General features: G+C 34.1%; 1 protein-coding gene and 1 long non-coding RNA gene across 2 annotated transcripts; one reads left to right on the top strand and one right to left on the bottom strand.

The window, feature by feature from the left end:
* The first annotated feature begins 367 nt into the window (after positions 1–367).
* Positions 368–990, top strand: LOC118734180. The gene is made up of 2 exons (XM_036463900.1): positions 368–600; positions 737–990. The coding sequence occupies exons 1-2, from the start codon at positions 402–404 to the stop codon at positions 988–990; spliced, it is 453 nt and encodes a 150-aa protein (XP_036319793.1). The 5' UTR covers positions 368–401.
* A 1,485-nt stretch (positions 991–2,475) lies between these two features.
* LOC118734181 lies at positions 2,476–2,971 on the bottom strand. The gene is made up of 2 exons (XR_004992350.1): positions 2,907–2,971; positions 2,476–2,523 (listed from the first exon to the last, which is right to left on the bottom strand). It is a non-coding gene; the product is annotated as an uncharacterized LOC118734181 (long non-coding RNA).
* Positions 2,972–14,246: the final 11,275 nt, after the last annotated feature.

The raw sequence follows: 14,246 nt of genomic DNA, 5'->3' as shown, positions 1-14,246 counted from the left end.
GTGGTGGAAAATATATATCGGGAAGTAGAGCCGTCTTCAGTAGACTGCGTCATTGATATGTGAACATCCATATTGACTTCATGTCTAAATTGGCTGATTGGGCTATAAAATACAAAATAGCCCACTCTGCTGTATCTGAGCTACTTGTTTTATTGCGGAGCGAAGGAAAAACTGAACTGCCGAAAGATGCGCGTACGTTGCTCCATACACCGCGTAATGTGGTAATACAAACAATGGCATCCGGTTCATTCTGGTACTATGGCATTGAAAACTGCTTGCGAAATGCATTTCGTGACTTAAATCAAACAATTCAAGTTCTTCTCAATTTCAATGTTGATGGTTTACCCCTGTTCCGAAGTAACAAGTTTCAGTTTTGGCCAGTTTTAATTGACATAGCCAATATGCATGAAATTAGACCAATGGTTGTAGCAATTTATTTCGGCGATTCGAAACCACCATCCAGCGAAGAGTTTTTAAGATCATATGTTGACGAGATTAATAGTCTAATTTTAAATGGAATTGAGTTTCCAAACGGCTCAAAAATATTGATCAAGATTAATGCGTATATTGCAGACACCCCGGCTCGAGCATTTATTAAATGTGAGTAAAGCTCGAACTCCATAGCATGCGTATACATTCGTGTACGTACATTCCACAGTCAAGTTAGCAGATACATAGCAATAGCAATGTTAATGATATAAATGATATAATACCTAATTGTTTCTGGATTTTACAGGCGTTAAGACACACACCGCATATAACAGTTGTACAAAATGTAACGTTGTAGGAGAATTCGATCGATCGGGAAACCACATGAGCTTTCCAAGGTTAGATTGTCGACGAAGAACTCATTTAGATTTTATAAACAAAGTTGATGAAGATCATCATCTATGGAATTCAAGAATGCGACAGTTTTATCACACCCTTTTGGAGGAAATTGAAGGCATTGACATGATAAAAAATTCCCTATTGCTGATTCGATGCACTTAATTGAATTAGGTATGTTTATTTTAGAAACATATTAGCTCGAAATTGGCATCGATACATTGTCGTTCTGGAAATCAATAGAATATCGAACATTTTTGTTATACCTTGGCCCAGTGATAATGAAAAGTTTTTTACCAACTGAGTTTTATAAACACTTTTGGAATTTAGTTTTAGCAACGACGATATATTCATGCGAACGATATGTACAAAGTCCCGGAGTTCTTGACGTCGCTAGGAATTTGATGAATGAATATGTGGAAGAATTTATATCTCTGTATGGCAACGACTCTATCAGCTCCAATGTCCACAATTTAATACATGTTCATGATGACGTTCTGAAATTTGGATCTTTGCGAAATATTTCTGCATATCCATTTGAGAGTACGCTGTATTGGTTGAAATGTCTTTTAAAAAATGGTTCCAGACCTTTGAGTCAAGTGGCTAAACGTATTATTGAAATGAATAAGTTGAATTCCCGGCCTTCAAAATCAGCCGTATACCCCATTTTAAGCAAACAAATTGTCGCAAGCTCTGAAATGTATGGCAGAGTAGATTTTTCAGAATTCATGCTATCAAATGACCGAAAGAATAAGTGGTTTTTGACCAAAAATAGTGAAATCGTTGAAATGATATACGCGACATCAAACAGCACCACAATAAAGATACATGGAAGAAGCATTCGGCGATATGCCGATTTTAATACCAGTCCCTTCTCATCTCGCCATTTAAATATTTATTCCGCAGCCATTGAAATGGAGATACTGAAGGAATATTCCGCAGATGATATAAAATGTAAACTTGTTTGTTTACATCCATATGATCCGGAATGTAGGCAGAATAACCAGTTTTTTAATGCTAAAAAAGGCGTATTCTTTCCTTTAATTCACACTTTGTAACCCCGTATACATTTTATTCCTTCATTCAAATAAAAAAGACAACACTTAAGTTAAAAACATTCATTTTAATATCTCCGTTTTTATACATACATATGTATTTTGTTAGACACTGAACTGTATCTATTTTAATGGAAAATTCTTAATGATAAATACATAAATACACAGGGTAGGGTTTAGTATACATATCGTCATTTTAAGTACAAAACCTAAGAATGAAAACAAACAACGAAGACGAAAAATGCGTGGAGGTTGAGTGCGATTATATTGGCATTTATCATCAAATATAATAACTGAAACTGAATAAAAATGAAAGTGTTTTGCAACCACGTAGCATCAGCACAGTTCGATTTTTTCTGACCACAAAAGTGCACCCACTTTCCACGCAAATTTACGCCTATTTGCAACCCAAACCAACGCACAAACTTGTTCAAATCACAAAGCACTTCATTTATATCATATATTCGTAATAAATCAAAATTTATAGTTTAAATCGCTGCAGAAAGCACATCAAGTCGCTAAAAAATAACTATGAAGAGGTTGAAGACGATGTCAACAAAACCAAAAAACATCAAAAACGCTACGAAAACTTTTTCCCGAAAATCGCCACGTATGCTGCTGACTCTGCCTATAAGCTGGATATCTGAAAAATAAGAAAAAATAGCAATTATCTCTTGATAATATAATAAGAATGTTTGTTTAGGTCGGTGTTATGCAGAAATTTTGTTTGGCAAACTGCGTGCAATTGTTGTTGCAGCAAACTCGGAGAGAGCGAGTTTGGCGACTCTCACAGCAAACTAATTTTGTTTGGTCAAACTGCAGCAAATTCGGGGTTGTCATATACAAAAATTTTAAATTTTGCGCGTTATGTACATCTGAAATTCTCATTTCGTGTTGGCAATAGCCATGAAAAACATAATGAACGTGCAACCCTGTGCCAAACTCGACATAACCACCTCCGAGCAAACCGCCATTTAATTTGGCAAACAAAAGTTTGTCTGCATAACACCGACCTTACAAAATTACCTCTTTCCGCAATTCCTGATAATTTCTGTGGGCAATTGACAATTGTCCAAAGAATTCACCAAAAAATTAATATTGAATACACCACACAGGAGCTTTGTTTCTTTAAAGATATTTATCACTAGCAAGGCGAATTTGCACAAGATAGTGTTATACCATGTTCGGACCGGCAACGAAAATACTTTGAAAACGAGTTTGGGGATTGTGTGCTGTAAGCTGTTCGCACCGGCTGTTAGAGTTTTCGTTGACAATTCTTTCATCCTTTGTTTACAGTTTCGCTAAGAAAAAACAAAACCAAAATATTTTTCTTTCATTTTCTTATTATTAGGAACCTTTATCGTTTATTTATATTTTAATTTGGCCAGCCAATTGGCAATAAATCCCAACTAGCATATTAGAGATGATCAAATATGACTTACACTTCGATAAATATATCTAAAAAACAAGTGAAGACACCGATTGGAATGGGTGGAACGTGAGTTTTCAAGTAGTTTTCAGTGAAAACTGGTTTTCGTTTGACAGATTTTACAAGGTTTTAGGTCGAAAACCAGTCTTAGCAACGAAAACAAGTTTTTGATGGCGGTCTGAACATGGTATTAGCCGTAAAGAATAATAGAATAAATTTATCGTGTAAAAATAAACAAAGCCGAAGAGAAGGATGAAAGAAAATGTCAAAAGAGTCAATTATATTAATACTTCATTTTTCTATAGGAAATGTGTTTTAATTGCTTTAAATTGTGAAAATATGATTTGTAATAATTAATAAAGAAAATCTGGAAACGGTGGAAAAGTGTGATGTTAGTGAAAATAGTCGTGAATTTCAGGCATAAGTGCAGAATACGGCCCGTTAAGCTAGCAAGAAACGAAGAAGTGGACGTTGTTCACCCTTTTTTTTCTAATTCTAATGGTATACAATTTTTTTGGTGCAAACTTATACTGCAGGTGCTATGGAGTGAGAAAGGGGGAATTTTCTTTTTATTTGATTTTTGTAAACAGAATAAAAATTATAACCACATAACCTGATAACCAGGCAAGTGAGAACAACCACTAAATTTTGTAATTTTTCCCGTTCGTCTTCCTGATACTTATCTGCTACAAAAGTAAAGAAACAAAGCTAGTGTGTGTGTACTTAATACACCACCAGTTTGAATATGAGCCAGTGTTGCCATGGACAAATTTTGTTTCCTACTAAAACTTACTACCAAACACAACCAAAACCTACCAAAATTGTATTTAAGTGTTTAATATATTTTTAATGCCAACAACATTTAGAAAAACCAAAATACAGCTAGTACAATAAAAACAAATTAACTACGTATAGACATTCACCTACCAAAATCCAATATAGCCTAAAAACCTACTAAATGGAAAAAACCTACCAGTTTTGGTAGTTAAAGCGCATATTTGGCAACACTGATATGAGCTATTAAACATTCCACAAGTAGTGTTGCCACCAGCATTACCATTTTGGTCAAACTGGTAGTTTTATTTTCCTTCGGTAGACAAAATTGTTTAGGGGTCTTCTGTATTGACTGAGTTCAGACACGGAACTGGTTACTTGTAGGATTGCATTGTACTGTTGTAGCGTAGTGTTCGTTTGTAAAAATTAAAAAAGAAAATTGTCGATTAGCGGTTATAAAAAGTTGCTGATGTTGAAAAGCTCTAATGTGTACTAAATGTTATATGCATCTATTGCATTTTCTTTTACTTTTTAGACATAAGATAATTGATATAAATTGAATTAACCTCAAAGATTTAATTTTTACATAAAGCAAATATGAAACGAAATAAAATATCATGTTGATGATGATACAAAAATTGGTTGTTTGGAAACTGATTTGGTAGGATTTCTGGAACGTAAAAATACCTGCAGTGGCAACATTGGTTGGTATGGTTAATACACCAATGGTGAAATATGCATCAATAAAGCACCCCATACACTTAGTGGGATAGTACATACGAGTACGGACAACAGCGAGAATTTTTTCAACATAACGCCGCATATTTTCGTTCGTGAACGTCAACGAAACATAAAAAAGTTGTGTATAGTAACAAATAGTCAGTACTAATTTGTACTGGAACCTGCAAATTTGTACTGGAAAATTGTATAATTGAAGCAATGGTTTTATTCATAACATCGAAATGTGTCTTAGCTTCATGATATTAACTATTGCAGTTTTAAAATACTATTTGGTGGGCATTTCAAGTTTCCTGAATCAAAATAATACCTGCAAACATAATAACGACGTTCTCGCATCCATCCAAGAATTGAAAAACTCTGTGGAATATCTAGGAAGTGAAGTATTTGCACTACAGGAGCTTGTAAAATCAGGGTCGGTGACTAAATTCATGAACAAGCCACATGAAAAACGTTCCCTAATATCTGACTCGACTACAGAAGAATGGGTAGCATCTGAAGAATATGAAGGTATAACATTAAACCAAAATGAGTATGTACAAAAAGCAACAGACTACATTCTATCAAAACTGGACCACGTTAAAAAAACTAAAAAACAATTCACGCGACGAACACAATTAAAATCAATGCTCTTTGCTGATTCACTTTTAAAAACGTGCACATGGAAAATAGCTGCATCAGGAAAACCTAACCGCTTTTCTTTGCTAAGTGCCATTTTAGTACTATTTATAGACTTCGTAAACCAAAATGTCGATGAAAAGATAGACTTAATTAGAAGAAAAGCAGAATATGGAAGATCAAAATGCAGAAGAGATCGAGACACAAGTTACAACTAGCATGCCATTGAACGCAAATATTTAAATAATAAATCTGAATAAATTTTCTTTAATTCAACAAATCAGTTTTTTATTTATTTTATATGAAGTTGTGTGCGTTTCTTTCATTGTTCTCAGAAAATTAAATATGCCGAAAAATATGTTTCGGTATATATAGTCATGACAAAAAAAATAGGGATACGACATTTTGATTAGTTTTTGTTTTTGTTTGATTAATGATTATTATAGTTTTTATTCAAAAAATACAGCTTATTATCTAACAAAAACCATATAAGTCGGAATTTGAAACTTTGTAGAAAAATTATAAAAATTCAAAAAGATTTTACAACAACGACAAACTTTTTATTACGAATGTACAAGTAGCTAAAAATGAACGTTGATTTTTTTAGAACTTTTATGTCGGATTTACTTCCATATAACGAATAAACACAATCTATTTTTATATGGAAGAAAACCGCTACACGGTCAGCAAAAAATATCAAAAATCAACGCCTTTCTTAGTTACTTGTTTTTGTAAAATCTTGTTGAAAAAAGATTTTTGCTAGATAATGAGCTGTATTTTTATAAAAAACAACAAACATTAAGTAAACGAAAGAACAAGAGCAAAGCTTGTCAAAATTTCGTGTCCCTATTATTTTTCAAAATACTGTATTTCCCAACTGTGCATTGTTCGTCTTTTTTAATTGACAAGGTACATTTTTTATACCAAATTCTCAAATTGAATGGTGTACATTGTGAATATTTCTAAGTCTAAGGCAAAATAAATATACCGTTCTTTTGGCTTGGTAAATATTTTGTACCTAACTCAAGAATCAGTGTAAGTTTTCGACGACGACCATATTTTCAAAGTATTTTGAAGGTAAGGCTATGTTTACAACCTAGAGTAATGGCGTTACGCGATGCGATGGATATCGCTCGATCAAAATTAGGCGTGTATTATTTGACGAGAAATTTAAGCTATTGGCTTATTTTGTATGGAAGGCGTAGCCAATATAGTGACTCCTTCGCCAGCATAATCGCTATCGATTAAAAAGCAGAAAGTGTTTAAAGTGTAGCAAAATTATACACGATTAAATATTAGGTTTTTTCCACACGGGCCCGCGGCTACCCGCGGGTGCCCAAACTGTCCAGAAAGCTTTCCTCACGCTAGAAAAATGGGTAATAGAGAGCGCATACCTTCCACTTTTGGATCGTAAATGTCTTCTTCTTCGTGCCCGAAACAGCCCGGACTTTCTTTCTTGGCAGAAATGTGCAAGAAGTCATTTCAAATAACAGCTGTTGGTTGTTTACATCCGATAGCAAATTTTGTAAAATACAGAAATGGAAAATAGCACAAAAGGTTCAGAAATGTAGGTATTTGCTAATTTTATTAGCTACATATATAAGATAAATAAACATAAAATCATTGTTTACAACTGATTTCTTGATTCCGGGCACGAAAAGTGGTTTTTTGCGTTCCTACCGCTCTGGGCACTTTTGGCACGGGTTGACACATTTTTGACACTTGTGAGAGAGTAACTCAATTTTACGCTCTAATTACCGAAACAGCCCGGAAAGCGTATGGAACAAACCTATTTATAATAGGGAAGTTCACGGTTTTAAGTGTAAAGTTGGCAAATGCTATTCATCGTGAACTGCCCTATTATAACTAGGGAGACTTTTTATTTGTTTCTATAACCTTTTGACAATTCATGCTGAAACCTAAGCATATTGTATTGTATGTAATAGCAGTAGAAGAGCTGTTTTGATTTATTATGTACACATGTACATATATGTATGTATGGCTTTAAATATGAGAAAAGCTATTCACTTTACAAAAGGCATATTTTTCATTTGCTTTCGGAGCGATAAACACGAACGACTGTGTTAATGATGGCTAGTAGCGATTTTTATGTATTCTCGTTACGCTAATACGCTATGTTGTAAACTTAGCCTAATCCTGAAACTCGGCTGGTCGCCATATTAAAGCTGTATGACTACTATTTAGGTAATTAACAATTTCATTATGTACATTGGCTCAACTATGCCACTTTATGGATATTTTCGACCCTGTTTTAAACAGCGCATCTCTTAGAAAATTTAAAATGGCCAAAAAATCACTACTTTCAAAATATAACTTTTTCCAGATTTATTTAAAATCTTCAAATCCTCATAAATTTTGAGGCGCTCGATTTTTAGAGGGGGTAGGACCGAAATTCACTCGACAGAATGTACCTCGTTTTTAAATTAGGAACTCACATTCATATATATTCGCGATTTTCATGTCTGCATATTATGAATACTGAGATTTATAAAAATAATTCTAAGTTGTGCAGATTAAAAAAGAGCTTCGGTGTAAATTTTATGTCTGAGTTAATTTTAAATTTGATTATTAGTAAATTTTATTCCTCGAATCATTTCGTACTCTTCACACTCATGGGAATATATTTATGCTAGAATATGATGTAAATGATTTACCATTATGGTGTATGATTTGAGCCAATTATGAGTACGTATTTTACACCAACGGAGTTTATTTTATGTTCTAGAAACAAGAAAACTTGTATACCACTGGCATAATATATATACCGAAAAAAAAATTACGGTAGGTGTAAATAATACATGAAAAAGCGGTATAACCTGTACACTGAATCGAAATAAACTGTTCAAAAACTGCGCCTAAAAATGGCATATTTTTTATATTGAAAATGTATATCACGCCGATGCAAAAAATACACAAAATATTTTGGTGCATTTTTGACTTTTGTGCTACTTGAGTAGGTATGTATGAAGCAAGATATATTTGAAAGTGCTAGAACCAAGAAAAAATTGCCTTTGGGTATATCACCTCATTTAATTCAAGTTTGCATTATCAATATGTATAAAAAGAGAAGGATCAATCACATCTTGAAATATTTATTAAAATTATTGGATAACGAAAATGAATTTTAAAAAGGTTGCGAATCCCTCACGTCTCTTACAGCTAAATAATAAAAATTGATTTGAAAAATGGGTTTAATCCCTTGAATCACTTAAAGTTAAATAATGAAAATGATATTGAACTATAGGTTTAATCCTTTAAATCACTTAAATTTAAATAATGAGAATGAATTTGAAAAATTGTTTAATCCCTTGAATCACTTACAAGTTAGATAATGAAAATGAGTTTGAAAAATGGGTTTAATTCCTCAAATCACTTAAAGCTAAATAATGAAAATGATGTTGAAAAAATGGGTTGAATACCTCAAATCAGTTAAAGCTATTTAAATAATGAAAATTGTGTTGGAAAAATTGGTTGAATAATGAAAAATGTAGATAAAGGAAATCGAAATTTTCCACAAGTGTGTGTCGGTATAATGTGCCACAGTCGCAATAAAATGGTAGCTATTACAAAAAGTTGTATGAAAAATATACATGAGTACATACATCTGTAAAATTTGAAATCTAAACGAACCACCCGCTGCTATGATCCCTCGCTGCCGTCGCATTCATCACCTTAAAAAATGCTTGCTGCTGCTTTCAAAACGTATATGTATGCTAAAATACTTTGTTGTTGTTCTGCTACTTTGCAAGAGTTCTGGTGTCTTGTTGTTGTGCATTCGCCATATCAAATTGATCTGTGCGGTCGTTGATATTGCACGACTATACTTTGGTGGCGTGGTTTTTGTTAGCTGTTACGTTCGCATATGTATGTATGTATAACGGTGCTTTTACCGCTCATTAAATGGCGTTTGTTGCCGATATGCAAATATACATTTGCTTGTTCTGCTGTTGTTGTTGGTGGCATCAGTACTTCGCGTATCCAGTACATTTAGAGAACGGACACCGTGCCGTTTTAAATGGCGTTATGCGGCTTATGAAGTACTGCTGTCGTTGGTGGTGGCAGGGCTTCCCGTTATGTGAAAAAATGCACGGGACGATAATGCAGCGCGGGTTTTTATGCGTGTGACGCTGTACTGCTCCCCGTTATTGCCCACCGCAGTATAGCTTAGCTCACCCACCTCAACAATGTGCCGCACCAGACATTTATTGGACAAGCCAGCCGTCCAGGGTATCAGAAAAGTTGTTTCCTCATGGTCACGCTCACTGTCACGGTCACCATGTTGGGACCTCAGCCCGCTCATTGACAATAGTTCACACGCGGTTACCAAAAAGAATAGCACACGCTTACACAAATCCTCCTTGAGACAACTTCTTCAATTAAACTCCGCTCCTTGCTTGCAGGCGCCCGTAGTTATGGCCTCGTGGCAGATTAACAAATCCCTTTGGGGTTACTGCAAGGTGCTTCCTTTTGCTGTTGCAATCGTTGCGACTACAGAAATGTTATTCTGTGCAAATTACTGCCCAATTCACTCGCGCTCAACTACTTGTGTTTTTATAGAAAAAGACTTATCGTTTTATGGGGATTAAATCAATGTTAAATTCTTTATTTTATTTGCTTTACTCGAAAATTTGGGCCTACCCAAAGGTTTAACATTAGCTTTTTCACTCGTTTTATATACCTGTGGAACGTATGTTCCAACAGGGCTACCAACATTACGACGACTCTGAATAGTGCTGCCGTATTGTTAGCGATGCCATTACAAATGAGTGGTCAAATGAAAATTCGCAAAGATTTTTTTTATGAAGTATGACCTTAAAAGCGTGCTCTTAGGTGTACATCGCGTATGAGCAACATTCTTTCCTGCTCATTTCTCATACTAAAAATCTTTGCGCATTTTCATTTGACCACTCATTACATCTTCATTTATCTATCTATTAGCTTCATTAGTAACTTTATTTGTTTGTATCAGAACAGGCATTAAAACAACTACAAAAATTTGAGACAGAACCGGTTAGTTTTTTAATTTTTCTTCTGTTATAATTTGATTTTTTTATTTTTTCATAAAAAAACTGGAATGATTAATTAATTTGTCAGAAACTATGAGTCCTATCGGTAAGTGACGTATAGACGGTTTGTGAAAAATTTTATTGGCTTTTATTTGAGGTATTCCATTTTCAGGTTGTTAAATTAGTTCATGAGACATAAGTGACTAAGTGGAGCGCCTTTTGTTTTAAGCTGAATAACGGTAGATTGAAAATATCTCGAAAACGTATCCATAGAATACAAAATTAACCTAGATTTTTGGAATCAGCGGGAGATTCTACAAACGAATTGGAGAAAAAACACCATATTAAAATTTGTGTGTAATTACATAAGTCTCTTCCAATAAAAAAAAATAAAATAAAAATACGATGAAGCATGTTTTCCCTAATCTAAAAGACCTGACAAATATATATATACACTAGGTCTCTTTTTATGCGCTACATGCGTTTTTCAGATATCCGCATAAAAAAGTTCTTTACTTTCATACAAAAACAGGGTATGCATTCCAGCATTTTGAAAAACCGCATAAATTTAGATACTCCCTGTAAAAATTATAAAAAACCGCATAAAATTAGGCATTATTAAGCAAAAAAAAACTATTTATTTCTTCACTTCAAAACTAATTCCATGTAAAACTGAACATTAATGAAATAAATAAAATTTTATCTGTATTTTAACCAAAAAAAAAAAATGTAAAAATACCACAATAAATACATAAATTATGTAAGAGTACAAAGACAAATTATTTGTCAGAAGCGTTGTTATTACACACTGAAAAAAAGTAATAAAAACTCTCAAAAAAGCAAAATCGCTACTGCGAAATAATGGTTTGAAAAACCACATAAATTCAAATCCGCATAAAAAAGCCGCATAAAAGTAAGAGTGTACACTCCTCCCAATAAGTGAGTGAAGTGAAGACGTGACGCAAAAGGAGACTGTGATTAAAATGACGGAAAGATAGGCAGAGGGAGAGGCAAGTCATCTGTCATCACCAGCGTTGCCGTTTTAATACAATTGTATAATTTTTGATACTTTTTTTAAAATTTTAAAATTGATACTTTTTTGTTCACAAATGCCCCATTTTGATACTTTTGAACTGGTGAACACACCAAAACTGCGACACTTTGGGAAGCTTATAACTTACCCAAAACGAATTCAATATTTTGAAATTCAAATACCATAAGTTGACCATGACCTTAGTTGGACGTAGAAGAAATTTCATTTGAATGTGATTCCTAGTTGAGTTAAAAATGGCAACCGAGTTAGAAACGAGACAAACCATTTTGCACGAGTTTATAAATGATCCGGCCTTAAGTACACGTAAAATTGCTAAAAAAAAATAAAGATTGCACTATTCGACAGTTTGCAGGATTTTAATCGGTACAAATAAGGCCTGGCAGTCACGAGAAAACCAGGGAGCGGGGGTTAGCATGGTCAAAGTGATAAAAACAGTGCTCGGAAGGTCCTCAGTGCGTTTTCGCGAGATCCGAAGATTTTGTCGCGTTATGTTGCAAAATCCGCACGGAGATCGCAGTTTTTCGTACAAAAGGTAAAGCGGAAAGCTTCATTGAGATGTTCTACAGCTCAAACAGCGCCAGACCGAGGCGCAAAGTAGAATGTTACAGCGAAATAGCGCATTCGGAAGTTGTATAAATTCTAAATTAAAAAATACAACTGCATTGTTATGGACTACGAAACCTACTGCCATAAAAATACAAAATATATTGCAGGTCAAGATTTTTATACTGGTGCAAGTCGTCAAGATGCCCCTGAAAGTTGTAAGCTGAAAATGAAGTCCAAATTTCCAAAAAAAAAACACATGGTTTGGCAAGCTATTTGTTCCTGTGGCCGTAAGAGCAGCTCTTTTTTCCTATCCGAGACAATGAATGATCGAGTTTATCGGGATGAGTGCCTCAAAAGGTGTCTTCTGTCATTTATCAACAGATAAGGAGTAGGCCACTGTTCTAGGCGGACATGGCAACCTGCCACTATGCCAAGGACACATTGCCGTGGTATAATGCAAATAACATCAATTTTGTACCTCACGACTTCAATCCACCTAATAGCCCAGAGTCACGTCCTATTGGGGAATACTGGTCAATTGTCAAAGGAATCTTGAAGAAAACATGTGAAACAGTGAAAAATATTGAAGAGTGCAAAACAATGCAGTTGTGCGCATCGCGTGAAGTCGATGATGCAGTCGTGCAGAACATGATGGCGCGTGTGCGATGAAAATACCGATCACTTGCATATGGAGCAAATAATAACTAATATTTTAACATTTTAATAACATCTAAACTTCCAAGTTGTATAATAAAAAAAAATAATAATTTCAAAGCCTTCTAGTTTGTTTCTGGTAGTAATTTCTAAGTGTCGCAGTTTTGGTGTGTTCACCCTTTAGTTTAAAGGCAATAAATATTTTTTTTGTTATTTAGGGCCGTTTGCACCATGTCTAGTTAATTCTAACTCCCAGTTAAACATCTTTATCGACGTTATCGACACCTATCATATAACATGTGATTGATAAAGCAGTTGATGTGCTTAACTGAAGGATGTACCTGTTAGCGTTTACTAGACATGGTGCAAACGGCCCTTAGAGTCTTATGGCCTTATTCATAAAAAATATAATAGGTTTAAAGAGCTTTATAAAGTGACATTTTCATACAAATTATTTATTTTTTATGAATTTGGGTGTTAAAATTTTATATGTAGATATATATAAGTTTAATTTGGTAACTCTTACAAGGGAAATATAACCCGGAATTTCTTTGCACACGCCGCTGTTATAGGGCCCCTAAACATTGCGCAATATCGGGCTTGCGTCGGTCGTTTGTGTGGTGTATGGGGTTTTTTGTACTACATTGCAGTTATTGCGCTAAAATCAAAATCATATTGATATTTTGCTCATGCTTGTGTTATTGTAAAACAATTTGTGTTGCATATGGCGACAACTGCGAAATTTTTAGTCTAGTTTTCATTTTGGTGTCATGATGTAAAATATTGATGAGCGTAGAAAAAATTAAATTTTTTTCCATATTTTTTTTGCGTTTTAAATCTGAAGCTATCAAAATATAGAACGCACATTTATATTCCGTGCACATATTTACTTCAGTAACGTTTCTCCAAAATAAGGTTTGCGCTAGGGCTGCAAAACTATCGATAGTTTCAATTTGTCACCACTATCGATGAATGGTGGTCACTATCGCGATACTATCGGAAATATTTGTATGTTCGTATATATACAAAGTATGTTCGACAATTGTTTTATATTTAGAAAATGAGAAACACCCTCAACAAAAAAATTACCAAAAATCAACGATGATCTAAATAAGAAACTCAAAACTTGATGAAACTTGGCCGAATTTTCTTAATTACCTTCATTTTATTAGCTCGGGATGTAACTATGTAATATTGATGCGCCTAAAAGATGCAGCGATTTCTATTCTCAAGTTACATGCCTGATGACAGTACGAATGGCAATTATAATAGGGAGGTTTTAGTTTTTTACCCTATATAATTTTTTTTTGTAAGATGTTTGAAATTTGGACTATGCTTTCATAAAAAATGATAAAGGTTGAATTAACAAAACATTATTAGCCAAAACTTGGTGATATGTCCTGTCCCCATTTATCTTTTTGTCGTATTATGCGTTTTTACCTGTTTGACTGACAAATGAAGGCCTTGATCTCATACATCTGACTTTCTATTGAAATTAGATGAATTGAACTGTATTGATTTTTGTT

Source organism: Rhagoletis pomonella, unplaced genomic scaffold, assembly GCF_013731165.1.
Source record: "Rhagoletis pomonella isolate Grant_MI unplaced genomic scaffold, Rhpom_1.0 Rhpom_scaffold_00002, whole genome shotgun sequence".
NCBI classification, from domain to species: domain Eukaryota; kingdom Metazoa; phylum Arthropoda; class Insecta; order Diptera; family Tephritidae; genus Rhagoletis; species Rhagoletis pomonella.
Note: the sequence above shows the minus strand (reverse complement) of the source record. Positions and strands in the feature narration are given on the sequence as shown.

What these genes read in the sequence shown, in the direction of transcription:
- LOC118734180 (XM_036463900.1), top strand. Translation starts at nt 402, where the DNA reads ATGCATGAAATTAGACCAATGGTTGTAGCAATTTATTTCGGCGATTCG. An exon ending in GGCTCGAGCATTTATTAAAT is followed by an intron (nt 601 to 736) that starts GTGAGTAAAGCT and finishes TGGATTTTACAG; the next exon opens with GCGTTAAGACACACACCGCA.